The sequence below is a fragment of the Oncorhynchus gorbuscha genome, unplaced genomic scaffold (assembly GCF_021184085.1).
Source record: "Oncorhynchus gorbuscha isolate QuinsamMale2020 ecotype Even-year unplaced genomic scaffold, OgorEven_v1.0 Un_scaffold_5753, whole genome shotgun sequence".
In the NCBI taxonomy this organism is placed as follows: Eukaryota; Metazoa; Chordata; class Actinopteri; order Salmoniformes; family Salmonidae; genus Oncorhynchus; species Oncorhynchus gorbuscha.
The window spans coordinates 1-15007 of record NW_025745410.1 but is presented as its reverse complement, the minus strand read 5'-3'; the positions used below and the strand labels follow the sequence as shown (position 1 = coordinate 15007).

At 43.7% G+C, this 15007-nt stretch overlaps 1 protein-coding gene across 1 annotated transcript; it reads right to left on the bottom strand.

Annotated features, from left to right (window-relative positions):
* Nucleotides 1-557: 557 nt before the first annotated feature.
* Nucleotides 558-5720, bottom strand: LOC124018740 (zinc finger protein 581-like). Its single transcript, XM_046334094.1, has 4 exons — nt 5430-5720; nt 1197-1298; nt 977-1033; nt 558-711 (listed from the first exon to the last, which is right to left on the bottom strand). Exons 1-4 carry the CDS (start codon nt 5647-5649, stop codon nt 593-595), a joined length of 498 nt encoding a protein of 165 aa, XP_046190050.1. The 5' UTR covers nt 5650-5720; the 3' UTR covers nt 558-592.
* Between the last annotated feature and the right edge of the window lie 9287 nt (nt 5721-15007).

The window sequence follows — 15007 nt, the reverse complement described above, 5'->3', positions numbered from 1 at the left end:
AAATATTCTTGTTGCATTGCATAACCTTCAATGTTATGTCATAATTACGTAAAATTCAGGCAAATTAGTTCGCAATGAGCCAGGCGGCCCAAACTGTTGCATATACCCTGACTCTGCGTGCAATGAGTCAAAAGTGCATTGAAATTACTTAGGAAATTTGCACACTTTAGAGAGGTGTGTGGCCACTAGGAGATACCACTTAGTCCTCTCACTCAAACTTTTGTATTTATTTTGTCTTATGTTGCACCTATGCCCACATTTCCCAGGAATATTCTTATAATGTTACAGAATGTATCCAGAGTATACTCAGATTTTGTTTTCTACAAATGCAGCGAAAGTAAATGTAAAATGCACATGCAAACAACACTAATGTTTGGATTTAGTCTGAACTGTTGTGTCCTCACCTTTGGTCTAATAATTTCCCCATAATCGCCAAACTGTTCCCCTTCAACTGCTACCATGGTTATTCATCTGCTTTTCATATTTTTTTCCTTAAGACACACTTCCAATTCAACCCTATAGGACAATTCCCACAAGTGTAAACACAAAATCCCAATTAAACCTGTGTTCCCATCACATATGATTGTTTAAATCAAGCCATACCTGCACTAGTGACTGTGCCATAGTCAAGATGCAGCTCCACATGTTCCTGTAGGGAGTAGCAGTCTCCACACACCACAGAACACAGGGGACACTCATAACTCTTCCCACCTGAGGACGAGGTCAGGGACACACACAGCGGTTAAAAGGGATATCAACGGGGCATTTGTATTTAAATCATTATTCATCCAGGTTATTCTTGTTGAGATAAAACCTCTCTTGCAATTCATTTAGATTTTTGGGGGAATATTATACCTGAATCAGTAAGACATGGGCAGAGAGAGAGCCTCAACCTATGTAGATCTGCCATAGGCAGGCTTCTTCCTCTGTTTGGTTGAACTATGTTTGTTCCTATGAAGAAAAGCATGAGACAAACCTGAGCTGTTGCTGGATGATGCTGCCTCGGTTGATGATGTGGCCCCCAGGACAGCCTCTGAAAAGACAGATACAGATTATGTCAGAGTCAGAGACTTAACACAATGGATTGTGCCTCATGTTCTGTCTGTGCTGAACTGTGTAGACTCGGACTGTCATGAGTTTCTACAGTCACAGTGTGTTCTGTGCTGAACTGTGTGGTCTAACTGTAGATACTGTACCTTCAGCTGGGCTCTCTTCTAGCAAGTGCAATTCAACATGTTCCTGTAGGATGAAGGCATCTGTGCAGACCAGAGCACACATAGGACAGGAAAACTGCTTCTCTACAAAAGACACACAGTACATAACAATGAGACACAGGATGATGACAAGACTAATGCAATCCATAGCGAGGAGTTTTTCAACCCACTCCACACAGCACTTGAATGCCGCACAGGAGCAGCTTCGGTAGCAGGTTCATCCTCCCCAGAAGCTCCACAGAGCAGTTCAGAAGGCCATTTCTACCCACAGCCATGAGGCTTTTTAACGAGTGTAAATGACTCATTTATGGTGCCTTCTTAAAAGGAATGTTGTTATTGCTGGTTTCCCAGCAGTAGGATAGACAATAGTATTTATCTTAAACTTGTCTCCATCTTTTATGGCTATTACCATGCAGGTGCATTCTTAGGTGTCTTCTAATTCATTTTTATCATGTGTTTGTCATTGTCTTTGTAATTTATTAGTGATGCTGAGTGAAAACTATTTCCCAAGATGGGATCAGTAAAGTGCTACTCTACTCAAATCAAAGATTATATACTGACAATATACGTCTCCCTGCCCTAACGATGGGAGTCGTTGTCCACAAAGCGGCAAGGAAGACTGTCTAGCTCCTGCCTCTCTTTTCTTTGGATTGGTGGATTATTGTAATCCTTTTTGAATATTCGACAAGGGTTGTTGACGTTAACCGCCTGTATTCAATGCGAGAGATGCTGCTAGCCTCATCCCATGAATATGCATAGCCATCTCCGAGATAGTGTTTGTTCTCAAGTGACAATGATGTCATGTGTCCTACTTATGTCAGTACACTCAGAAACTGATGAGGTTTACAAAAACGTGTTGCAATTGAAGACGGATTAAAGTGCAGGCAGAGCCCGCGAGCACCAGATAGCATGGACTGTTAATGGGATGCATTGATAATTCATCAATGGGCTATCAAACCACCTAATATCAGTCAGTACAACAAACCACCTAGTATCAGTCAGTACGACAAACCACTTAGTATCAGTCAGTACGACAAACCACCTAGTATCAGTCAGTACGACAAACCACCTAGTATCAGTCAGTATGACAAACCACCTAATATCAGTCAGTACGACAAACCAACTAATATCAGTCAGTACGACAAACCACCTAATATCAGTCAGTACGACAAACCACCTAATATCAGTCAGTACGACAAACCACCTAATACCAGTCAGTACGACAAACCACCTAATATCAGTCAGTACGACAAACCATTTCAGTCAGTACGACAAACCATTTCAGTCAGTACGACAAACCATTTCAGTCAGTACGACAAACCATTTCAGTCAGTACGACAAACCTCCTAATACCAGTCAGTACGACAAACCACCTAATATCAGTCAGTACGACAAACCACCTAATACCAGTCAGTACGACAAACCACCTAATATCAGTCAGTACGACAAACCAACTAATATCAGTCAGTACGACAAACCACCTAATATCAGTCAGTACGACAAACCACCTAGTATCAGTCACTACGACAAACCACCTAGTATCAGTCAGTACGACAAACCATTTCAGTCAGTACGACAAACCATTTCAGTCAGTACGACAAACCATTTCAGTCAGTACGACAAACCATTTCAGTCAGTACGACAAACCTCCTAATACCAGTCAGTACGACAAACCCCCTAATATCAGTCAGTACGACAAACCACCTAATATTAGTCAGTACGACAAACCACCTAATATCAGTCAGTACGACAAACCAACTAATATCAGTCAGTACGACAAACCATTTCAGTCAGTACGACAAACCTCCTAATACCAGTCAGTACGACAAACCTCCTAATACCAGTCAGTACGACAAACCTCCTAATACCAGTCAGTACGACAAACCAACTAATATCAGTCAGTACGACAAACCACCTAATATCAGTCAGTACGACAAACCACCTAGTATCAGTCAGTACGACAAACCACCTAATATCAGTCAGTACGACAAACCACCTAATATCAGTCAGTACGACAAACCACCTAATATCAGTCAGTACGACAAACCACCTAATACCAGTCAGTACGACAAACCACCTAATATCAGTCAGTACGACAAACCATTTCAGTCAGTACGACAAACCATTTCAGTCAGTACGACAAACCTAATACCAGTCAGTACGACAAACCAGCTAATATCAGTCAGTACGACAAACCATTTCAGTCAGTACGACAAACCATTTCAGTCAGTACGACAAACCTCCTAATACCAGTTAGTACGACAAACCACCTAATCAGTCAGTACGACAAAACCAACTAATATCAGTCAGTACGATAAACCTAATACCAGTCAATACGACAAACCCCCTAATCAGTCAGTACGACAAACCCCCTAATATTAGTCAGTACGACAAACCACCTAATACCAGTCAGTACGACAAACCCCCTAATACCAGTCAGTACGACAAACCCCCTAATATTAGTCAGTACGACAAACCCCCTAATATTAGTCAGTACGACAAACCACCTAATATTAGTCAGTACGACAAACCACCTAATATTATTCAGTACGACAAACCACCTAATATCAGTCAGTACGACAAACCACCTAATATCAGTCAGTACGACAAACCACCTAGTATCAGTCAGTACGACAAACCACCTAGTATCAGTCAGTACGACAAACCACCTAATATCAGTCAGTACGACAAACCAACTAATATCAGTCAGTACGACAAACCACCTAGTATCAGTCAGTACGACAAACCAACTAATATCAGTCAGTACGACAAACCACCTAGTATCAGTCAGTACGACAAACCACCTAATATCAGTCAGTACGACAAACCACCTAATATCAGTCAGTACGACAAACCACCTAGTATCAGTCAGTACGACAAACCACCTAATATCAGTCAGTACGACAAACCACCTAATATCAGTCAGTACGACAAACCACCTAATATCAGTCAGTACGACAAACCACCTAATATCAGTCAGTACAACAAACCATTTCAGTCAGTACGACAAACCTAATACCAGTCAGTACGACAAACCAGCTAATATCAGTCAGTACGACAAACCATTTCAGTCAGTACGACAAACCATTTCAGTCAGTACGACAAACCTCCTAATACCAGTCAGTACGACAAACCACCTAATATCAGTCAGTACGACAAAACCAACTAATATCAGTCAGTACGACAAAACCAACTAATATCAGTCAGTACGACAAAACTAATACCAGTCAGTACGACAAACCCCCTAATATTAGTCAGTACGACAAACCTCCTAATACCAGTCAGTACGACAAACCCCCTAATATTAGTCAGTACGACAAACCTCCTAATACCAGTCAGTACGACAAACCTCCTAATACCAGTCAGTACGACAAACCTCCTAATACCAGTCAGTACGACAAACCCCCTAATATTAGTCAGTACGACAAACCTCCTAATATTAGTCAGTACGACAAACCCCCTAATATTAGTCAGTACGACAAACCACCTAATATCAGTCAGTACGACAAACCACCTAATATCAGTCAGTACGACAAACCACCTAATACCAGTCAGTACGACAAACCCCCTAATATTAGTCAGTACGACAAACCACCTAATATCAGTCAGTACGACAAACCACCTAATACCAGTCAGTACGACAAACCACCTAATACCAGTCAGTACGACAAACCACCTAATACCAGTCAGTACGACAAACCCCCTAATATTAGTCAGTACGACAAACCAACTAATATCAGTCAGTACGACAAACCAACTAATATCAGTCAGTACGACAAATCAACTAATATCAGTCAGTACGACAAACCATTTCAGTCAGTACGACAAACCTCCTAATACCAGTCAGTACGACAAACCACCTAATATTAGTCAGTACGACAAACCCCCTAATATTAGTCAGTACGACAAACCACCTAATATCAGTCAGTACGACAAACCACCTAATATCAGTCAGTACAACAAACCACCTAATATCAGTCAGTACAACAAACCACCTAATATCAGTCAGTACGACAAACCACCTAGTATCAGTCAGTACAACAAACCACCTAATATCAGTCAGTACGACAAACCACCTAGTATCAGTCAGTACAACAAACCACCTAATATCAGTCAGTACGACAAACCACCTAGTATCAGTCAGTACGACAAACCACCTAATATCAGTCAGTACAACAAACCAGGACAGATATAACAACACCCTCTAAAATAAACCTTTAAGTGGGGAGGAGAAACGCTTCTGTTTGACTGTGGTGTGCTCTGCGGATCCCACTCCCACAGAGTCCTCAGCATTACAGTGTCTGCTAGTAGGCCTACTGGAGTCCTGAGCTGATCTCAGAAAGCCCGTAGACACTGAAGAGGTGGGTTCAACAATGGCCACTGCTCGCCCTCCACCAGGGTCCCCCCTATTAAAAGTTTGGGGGGATACAGTCATTCGCTCAGACTCCAGTGTGCTATTGGATGTCCTGAGTGAGACCCCTCTTCCAATGGTGTCAAACCTGTTCCCATTGGCAAAAGCACAAACAGATCTGGGACCAGGCTACACTTGGCCACCAGACATGATATAATATAGACATAGACCTTTCATAGGCTATGGTAGCCAACAGGAAAACATAGCTATGAGATAGGCTAGGAATAAAATGTTATTTATCACAAAAGCACTTCCTACACTGGGAATAATAATTCAAGACATTTCGACTGTTTAGCCTACCTGATGATGACTGGCCTGGTGGTATTATTTTCCATTAAAGATTGTATAGAACTACCTACAATAATGATTGATAGACGTCTGCTATAAAACATCTATATGGTTCATTCTGCGATCAAACACTGCCTCCCACTGGTTTAAAAAAGTATAAGGTACCTTTATACATGCATTGTGTCCTCTTCATACTGCATACTATACTGCAGTTTAGAAAGCCGCTAGTAAAAATCAAGTAAAGAAGATTATTATAGTGTCCATTTGGAAATGCATTGTCTCCGCTCCTCTCATGGCCTACATTACAAAGTGTCATCGAGGCATCTTGAAAATATCTAGAAGTGTGTCCTGTGATACACTCAACGGCTGCATCAACGTATCAATTCATGGCCTCCTACTCATATTCCACACAATGTTGGCGTGCGGCTGGGAATAATCATTAATTACATAGACGCATGTTTGAAAGACAAATGCTTGTATATGCCTGTATGCTCTCCATACTTGTGCATCCCACCTGTGTGACCCATTCCCTCTAGTGTAACGTTAGAAATGAAAGCGAATATACAAATACAGAAAGACGACAAACTGTAGACTAGCAGCCTTCACAAGTACATGTGTTGCCAAAAAAGGCGTCCTACAAACGTATCTTTCCAAATTCATTAAAAAGTCATCAATATCGGATTTTTCTCAATGATCTAATGAGAAGTTTATTTGCGGCCCCATGAGTGGACCGAGACGAATCATGTGGATTTGTAGTGTTTCTACACAAACTATTTATATGGTCAACACCCAGCTAGCACAGTCGATTTGGGCCGATTCCTCAATGCTAGCTGTGCATGGTGCAGCCTGCAGGGAAGTATTTGTAGCTGCCCCCATCAGAAAACAAATGTCCGTGCTATCCGGAATCCTCGGGACGTCCATACCCCATTGAAGTAGACATTCAAAGGGGTTAAGGTACGGGAAAAGGTTGGGGTTAGCATTAGGTCATAATTGTGGTTAATGTTAGGGTATGGGTTCAGGTTAGGGTTTAGGATATGGAAGTTCCAAGGATGCTGAATAGCAAATTCAGCAAAAATCATTTCCTTGGTCCTGCGTAACCAAGGAAACAGGTAACACAATTTAATTGGTGGGAAAGTGTTATCTGAGAACTGCAGCGTGAGCCCCTCGAGCCAGCGCGGGACACCAAGGACGAATATATAGGAATTCCACGTGACATGGAAAACTTGCAACTGTTTCCGAAATTCTGATACTGTATTCACACTTCAAAGACATATTCGTGATGGTGTGGAAACAACATGTCTCTCAGCTCGCGTTCTGCGAAGTCCAACTAGAGAACAGGTCCCAACCCGCAGTCCCCGTGGAGTCAATAATGGAAATGCAGGTTTGGTGATGGTATTATCAGCTATTTCGCTTGTGTAGATGTGATTGTAATGTATATTAGTTGGACTGTATATCTTTGTATTTGTCTGGTGGTGGTGGCAAGGTAGCCAATAGCTTGCATCGTGTTGTAGTCCTGTTCCTTATCCCTGCCAATAAAATGATGGCATTTTCTGGTAATGAAGAGCATGCATATGTAGACTCAAGAGCTCACAATAATTTAAGCATGACTAATGGCTGTATCTGCTTTGAGTCGTGCATAAGACCAGAGCCGTGGTATATTGGCTATATACCACAGCTCCTCTGGCCTTATTGCTATTATGAATTGGATACCAACGTAATTAGAACAGTACAAATAAAAATAGTGTCATACCTATGGTATTTCTTTCAGCCAATCAGCATTCAGGACTCACACTTTATAATTTGCATTATAAACTGGGTGGTTCATTGGCTGACAGCTGTGGTATCTGATAGTATACCACGGGTATGACAAAACATGTATTTTTACTGCTCTAATTACGTTGGTAACCAGTTTATAATAGCAATAAGGCACCTTAGGGGTTTGTGATATATGGCCAATATACCACAACATAGGGCAGCGCACAATTGGCCGAGCGTCGTCCGGGGTGTGGCCCGGGGTAGGCCGTCATTGTAAATAAGAATTTGTTCTTAACTGACTTGCCTAGTTAAATCAAGTTTAAATGTAGAAATATATATTTTAAAAAATGTTATGGGGACATTTTGTGGATATTATGGTGATGTTATGGGGACATTTTGTGGATGTTATAGTAATGTTATGGGGACATTTTGTGGATGTTATAGTAATGTTATGGGGACATGTTGTGGATGTTATAGTAATGTTATGGGGACATTTTGTGGATGTTATAGTAATGTTATGGGGACATGTTGTGCATGTTATGCTGATGTTATGGGGGCCTTCTCTTAGATCCCTCTCTGAGCTCTCACCAGATAATACATAATTCAGTGGGAACTCCAAATGAGATGTCTCACTTTAGAAATCAGCCACGCCTTAGTGGAATACGAATGATCTAACTGCTTTTAAATGCAAAGATGCACAATCCTTTTCCAAGTATCAAACGCTCTCTCACCCCTCGTCCTCGGTCAATATTGTGTAATCTAATGGAATTTCATATTGAGGACCACTTTGGAAACAAGCGTTATAATGAATAGTTTCAAGTGATATCCTCTGGGTCCACACTGTACATTTTGTTGTATATGTCTGTTACCCAAAATAAATTCAATTCAATTCAATAGGCTGGTGTGTTTGTTTCTTGGTGTATGTTGTTCTCTTTGGACAGGCAGTAGCCAAATGCTGGTTGCCCTTTTGAATTTGAAGATTGGGTGAATTGTTTTGTCACTCAACATTTCTCCACACTTGTTGGTCCCATAATTTTTGAAGGATTGGCTCTGTCATATTAATCTTCAGCTCCTGGCACTTTCATCTCACTCCACTCTTCACCACTTTACATTAGTATTATTCCTTTCTAGTTTCAGTACAACATGCATACAACATATATACTGGTGAATGGCTTTTATTAAGAAGTCACTGTGTTCCTTGGTTGGATTGAACTAGGCCTAACCCGAGTTCCACAACATTGGTCGAGGCCAAGTATTGTGTATTGCTCTTTAACACCATCCATTCTCTGTTGGTCAATCCCTTTCTCATGTAATTGGACCACAGGGCTCTTTTATACCTGTCCAGGTGAGACATGTCACATTGTCACTGTCTGTAAGAGTAGCCTCTACTGTATAACAATGACCCATTCAGCCCCCAGCCCCATTGTTGACGTTGGTAAGGCGATAGCACTGCTTTTGATCATTACCTAGCCGGAAGGTGGTCACGCAATACTACCTTATCTAGTTAGCAAGCTTCTGTCTGAAGTGAAAACAATATTATAATTTCAGACAGTAACCTTTGGGCTGGAAAATAAGATACTGGTCACTGGCAGTGCTTGTTCTGCAGTGCATGCACTGGAATTCTTGTCTGTTTTCTCATGAATAGTAATTAATGTCAATTAAGAGGGTGGATTCCTTGAATAGCTTGCTTTGTTGAGAGTGGCGATGCTTCACTTTAAACCTGACTATCAAAACAAGGTAAGCTACACAGTTCTGTTACATGACGTTACTTAGGCTACACCCTGGTCCCAATCATGTATTTCATCATGAATGCTTTCCATTGTATTTATCTTAAATACAACAACAGTCTTCTGGACTGTTTACCAGACCATTGTGTAGATAGAGGTTCAGCCTGTAGGCTATGTTGCCCATCTATAAATGATCAATCAGAGGTATGGATTTTACAGTACTGGGGATTCATGAAAATACAGAAGTGGGTAGTAACACACTACAAGTAACACGTTACAGTACTTGAGTAGTTTTCTTTTAGAAATGTGTACTTGAGTAGTTTTCTTTTAGAAATGTGTACTGTACTTTTACTTGAGTAAATTCTGAAGGGAAGAAAATACTTTTAAAAACTTTTTCAAATGTATCAAAACTGTGTGAATATCACTGTCTTATTGCTTTTATTAGATTCATATTGGCTGCAAAGGCTCTATTTCTTGTTTGCCTATCTTTAGATTTATTTAGTTCATTGAAACCATGTCACAAGTATCATAATTCAATGTAAAACCTTATACATTTGTATTTAGGTTATTGCTTTTCGATCAATTTACTCAACAAAATAAGCTACTGTAAGAACATAAACAAAACATTGATAGAATGAAAATTAGGCAGATGTGTAGGCTCCTTAACAGCTTCTACCCCAAGCCTTATCTTCTCGACAGCACTCACCAATCTCTATCTGGAGCTACAGTTGAAGTCGGAAGTTTACATACACCTTAGCCAATGTACTTGGCTAAGGTGTATGTAAACTTCCGACTTCAACTGTTAATCTCAGTTTTTCACAATTCCTAACATTTAATCAGACTAAAAAGTCCCTGTCTTATGTCAGGTAGGATCACCACTTTATCTTAAGAATGTGAAATGTCAGAATAATAGTAGAGAGAATGGTTTATTTCAGCTTTTATTTGTTTCAGCTGTTATTTCTTTCACCACATTCCCAGTGGGTCAGAAGTTTACATACACTCAATTACTATTTGGTAGCATTGCCTTTAAATTGTTTAACTTGGGTCAAACGTTTCGAGTAGCCTTCCACAAGCTTGCCACAATAAGTGGGAAGCTGTCATGCAGGTGAAAGAGGACCCAAACGCGACTTAACAGAAACAGAGTTTATTAAAGTCCAAAACGGAATAACAGAAATCCTCTAGACTTGTAGAGGGGAAACAACTGGAGAAGCGGCCACAGACTGCAGGTCGCTTCGGGTAGGCGCAGGCCGTAGTCGACTGAGACACCTGCTCACACGCAGCATCTGATGAAGGCACAAAACACGACAGGACAGGGTGATACACAATCACGGCAAAAACACGACAGGACAGGGCGAAACGCAATCACAGCATGGTGAATACAATACAAGGAACCGACGGGACAGGAACGGAACACAAAGGAATAAATAGGGACTCTAATCAGGGGAAAGGATCGGGAACAGGTGTGGGAAGACTAAATGATGATTAGGGGAATAGGAACAGCTGGGAGCAGGAACGGAACGATAGAGAGAGAGAGAGAGAGGGAGGGGAGAGAGGGATAGAAAAAGGGAACGAACCTAATAAGACCAGCAGGGGGAAACGAACAGAAGGAAAAGCAAAAATGACAAGATGATATAAGACAAAACATGACAGTACCCCCCCACTCACCGAGCGCCTCCTGGCGCTCTCGAGGAGGAACACTGGCGGCAACGGAGGAAATCATAGATCAAACGGTCCAGCACGTCCCGAGAAAGAACCCAACTCCTCTCCTCAGGACCGTAACGAAAAACGATAAAAAGGGAAACTAGGGTACTACTCTAAAAAAAAATGAGAACTAGGGACAGACTGAGACACAGCAAGGGCAGGAACAAGAACAGGAGAGATGCGATGGCAGGGAACAGACTGAGACCCAGCAAGACCAGGAGCAGAAGCAGAAAAAAATTACCAGACTTCTTCTGCGCGCAGTCTGAACACGCAGCCACGAAACGGCGCGTGTCACGCTCCTGAGTCGGCCACCAAAAGCGCTGGCGAATAGACGCAAGAGTGCCTCGAACACCGGGATGACCAGCTAACTTGGCAGAGTGAGCCCACTGAAGAACAGCCAGACGAGTGGAAACAGGAACGAAAAGGAGGTTACTAGGACAAGCGCGCGGCGACGCAGTGTGCGTGAGTGCTTGCTTAACCTGTCTTTCCATTCCCCCAGACTGTCAACCCGACAACACGCCCATAAGGAAGAATCCCTCGAGATCAGTAGAAGCCACAGAAGAACTAAACAGACGGGATAAGGCATCAGGCTTGGTGTTCTTGCTACCCGGACGGTAAGAAATCACAAACTCGAAACGAGCGAAAAACAACGCCCAACGAGCTTGACGGGCATTAAGTCGTTTGGCAGAACGGATGTACTCAAGGTTCTTATGGTCTGTCCAAACGACAAAAGGAACGGTCGCCCCCTCCAACCACTGTCGCCATTCGCCTAGGGCTAAGCGGATGGCGAGCAGTTCACGGTTGCCCACATCATAGTTGCGCTCAGATGGCGACAGGCGATGAGAAAAATAAGCGCAAGGATGAACCTTATCGTCAGACTGGAAGCGCTGGGATAGAATGGCTCCCACGCCTACCTCTGAAGCGTCAACCTCGACAATGAATTGTCTAGTGACGTCAGGAGTAACGAGGATAGGAGCGGACGTAAACGTTCTTTTAGAAGATCAAAAGCTCCTGGGCGGAACCGGACCACTTAAAACACGTCTTGACAGAAGTAAGAGCTGTGAGAGGGGCAGCAACTTGACCGAAATTACGAATGAAACGCCGATAGAAATTAGCGAAACCTAAAAGCGCTGCAACTCGACACGTGACCTTGGAACGGGCCAATCACTGACAGCTTGGACCTTAGCGGAATCCATCTGAATGCCTTCAGCGGAAATAACGGAACCGAGAAAAGTAACGGAGGAGACATGAAAAGAGCACTTCTCAGCCTTTACGTAGAGACAATTCTCTAAAAGGCGCTGTAGAACACGTCGAACGTGCTGAACATGAATCTCGAGTGACGGAGAAAAAAATCAGGATATCGTCAAGATAGACAAAAACAAAAATGTTCAGCATGTCTCTCAGAACATCATTAACTAATGCCTGAAAAACAGCTGGCGCATTGGCGAGACCGAACGGCAGAACCCGGTACTCAAAATGCCCTAACGGAGTGTTAAACGCCGTTTCCACTCGTCCCCCTCTCTGATGCGCACGAGATGGTAAGCGTTACGAAGGTCCAACTTAGTAAAGCACCTGGCTCCCTGCAGAATCTCGAAGGCTGATGACATAAGGGGAAGCGGATAACGATTCTTAACCGTTATGTCATTCAGCCCTCGATAATCCACGCAGGGGCGCAGAGTACCGTCCTTCTTCTTAACAAAAAGAACCCCGCCCGGCCGGAGAAGAAGAAGGCACTATGGTACCGGCGTCAAGAGACACAGACAAATAATCCTCGAGAGCCTTACGTTCGGGAGCCGACAGAGAGTATAGTCTACCTCGAGGAGGAGTGGTCCCCGGAAGGAGATCAATACTACAATCATACGACCGGTGAGGAGGAAGGAGTTGGCTCGGGACCGACTGAAGACCGTGCGCAGATCATGATATTCCTCCGGCACTCCTGTCAAATCGCCAGGTTCCTCCTGGGAAGTAGGGACAGAAGAAACGGGAGGGATGGCAGACATTAAACACTTCACATGACAAGAAACGTTCCAGGATAGGATAGAATTACTAGACCAATTAATAGAAGGATTATGACATACTAGCCAGGGATGACCCAAAACAACAGGTGTAAACGGTGAACGGAAAATCAAAAAGAAATAGTCTCACTGTGGTTACCAGATACTGTGAGGGTTAAAGGTAGTGTCTCAAATTTGATACTGGGAAGATGACTACCATCTAAGGCAAACATGGGCGTAGGCTTGTCTAACGGTCTGAAAGGAATGTTATGTTTCCGAACCCATGCTTCGTCCATGAAACAACCCTCAGCCCCAGAGTCAATCAAGGCACTGCATGTAGCACCCGAACCGGTCCAGCGTAGATGGACCGACATAGTAGTACAAGATCTAGATGAAGAGACCTGAGTAGTAGCGCTCACCAGTAGCCCTCCGCTTACTGATGGGCTCTGGCCTCTTACTGGACATGAATTAACAAAATGTCCAGCAACTCCGCAATAGAGGCACAGGCGGTTGGTGATCCTCCGTTCCCTCTCCTTAGTCGAGATGCGAATCCCTCCCAGCTGCATGGGCTCAGTCTCAAAGCCAGAGGAGGGAGATGGTTGTGATGCGGAGCAGGGAAACACCGTTGATGCGAGCTCTCTTCCACGAGCCCGGTGACGAAGATCTACCCGTCGTTCTATGCGGATGGCGAGAGCAATCAAAGAGTCCACATCTGAAGGAACCTCTCGGGAGAGAATCTCATCCTTAACCACTGCGTGGAGTCCCTCCAGAAAACGAGCGAGCAGCGCCGGCTCGTTCCACTCACTAGAGGCAGCAAGAGTGCGAAACTCAATAGAATAATCCGTTATGGACCGTTCACCTTGGCATAATGAAGCCAGGGCCCTAGAAGCCTCCCTACCAAAAACTGAACGGTCAAAAACCCGAATCATCTCCTCTTTAAAGTTCTGGAACTTGTTAGAGCAATCAGCCCTTGCCTCCCAGATAGCTGTGCCCCATTCTCGAGCCCGGCCAGTAAGGAGTGAAATGACGTAAGCAACCCGAGCTCTCTCTCTAGAGTATGTGGGGTTGGAGAGAGAACACAATCTCACACTGCGTGAGAAAGGAGCGGCACTCAGTGGGCTGCCCGGAGTAGCAAGGTGGGTTATTAACCCTAGGTTCTGGAGGCTCGGCAGGCCAGGGAGTAACAGGTGGCACGAGACGTAGACTCTGGAACTGTCCAGAGAGGTCGGAAACCTGAGCGGCCAGGTTCTCCACGGCATGGCGAGCAGCAGACAATTCCTGCTCGTGTCTGCCGAGCATGGCTCCTGGATCTCGACGGCAGTGTAACGAGCGTCTGAAGTCGCTGGGTCCATTCCTTGGTCGGTTCCTTCTGTCATGCCGGTGAAAGAGGACCCAAACGCGACTTAACAGAAACAGAGTTTATTAAAGTCCAAAACGGAATAACAGAAATCCTCTAGACTTGTAGAGGAAACAACTGGAGAAGCGGCCACAGACTGCAGGTCGCTTCGGGTAGGCGCAGGCCGTAGTCGACTGAGACACCTGCTCACACGCAGCATCTGATGAAGGCACAAAACACGACAGGACAGGGTGATACACAATCACGGCAAAAACACGACAGGACAGGGGCGAAACGCAATCACAGCATGGTGAATACAATACAAGGAACCGACGGGACAGGAACGGAACACAAAGGAATAAATAGGGACTCTAATCAGGGGAAAGGATCGGGAACAGGTGTGGGAAGACTAAATGATGATTAGGGGAATAGGAACAGCTGGGAGCAGGAACGAACGATAGAGAGAGGAGAGAGAGGGAGGGGGAGAGAGAGGGATAGAAAAAGGGAACGAACCTAATAAGACCAGCAGGGGGAAACGAACAGAAGGAAAGCAAAAATGACAAGATGATATAAGACAAAAC

What these genes read in the sequence shown, in the direction of transcription:
- LOC124018740 (XM_046334094.1), bottom strand. Translation starts at nt 5,649, where the DNA reads ATGACTGTATCCCCCCAAACTTTTAATAGGGGGGACCCTGGTGGAGGG. An exon ending in AGAAGAGAGCCCAGCTGAAG is followed by an intron (nt 1,034 to 1,196) that starts GTACAGTATCTA and finishes CTGTCTTTTCAG; the next exon opens with AGGCTGTCCTGGGGGCCACA. An exon ending in ATCATCCAGCAACAGCTCAG is followed by an intron (nt 712 to 976) that starts GTTTGTCTCATG and finishes CCTCGTCCTCAG; the next exon opens with GTGGGAAGAGTTATGAGTGT.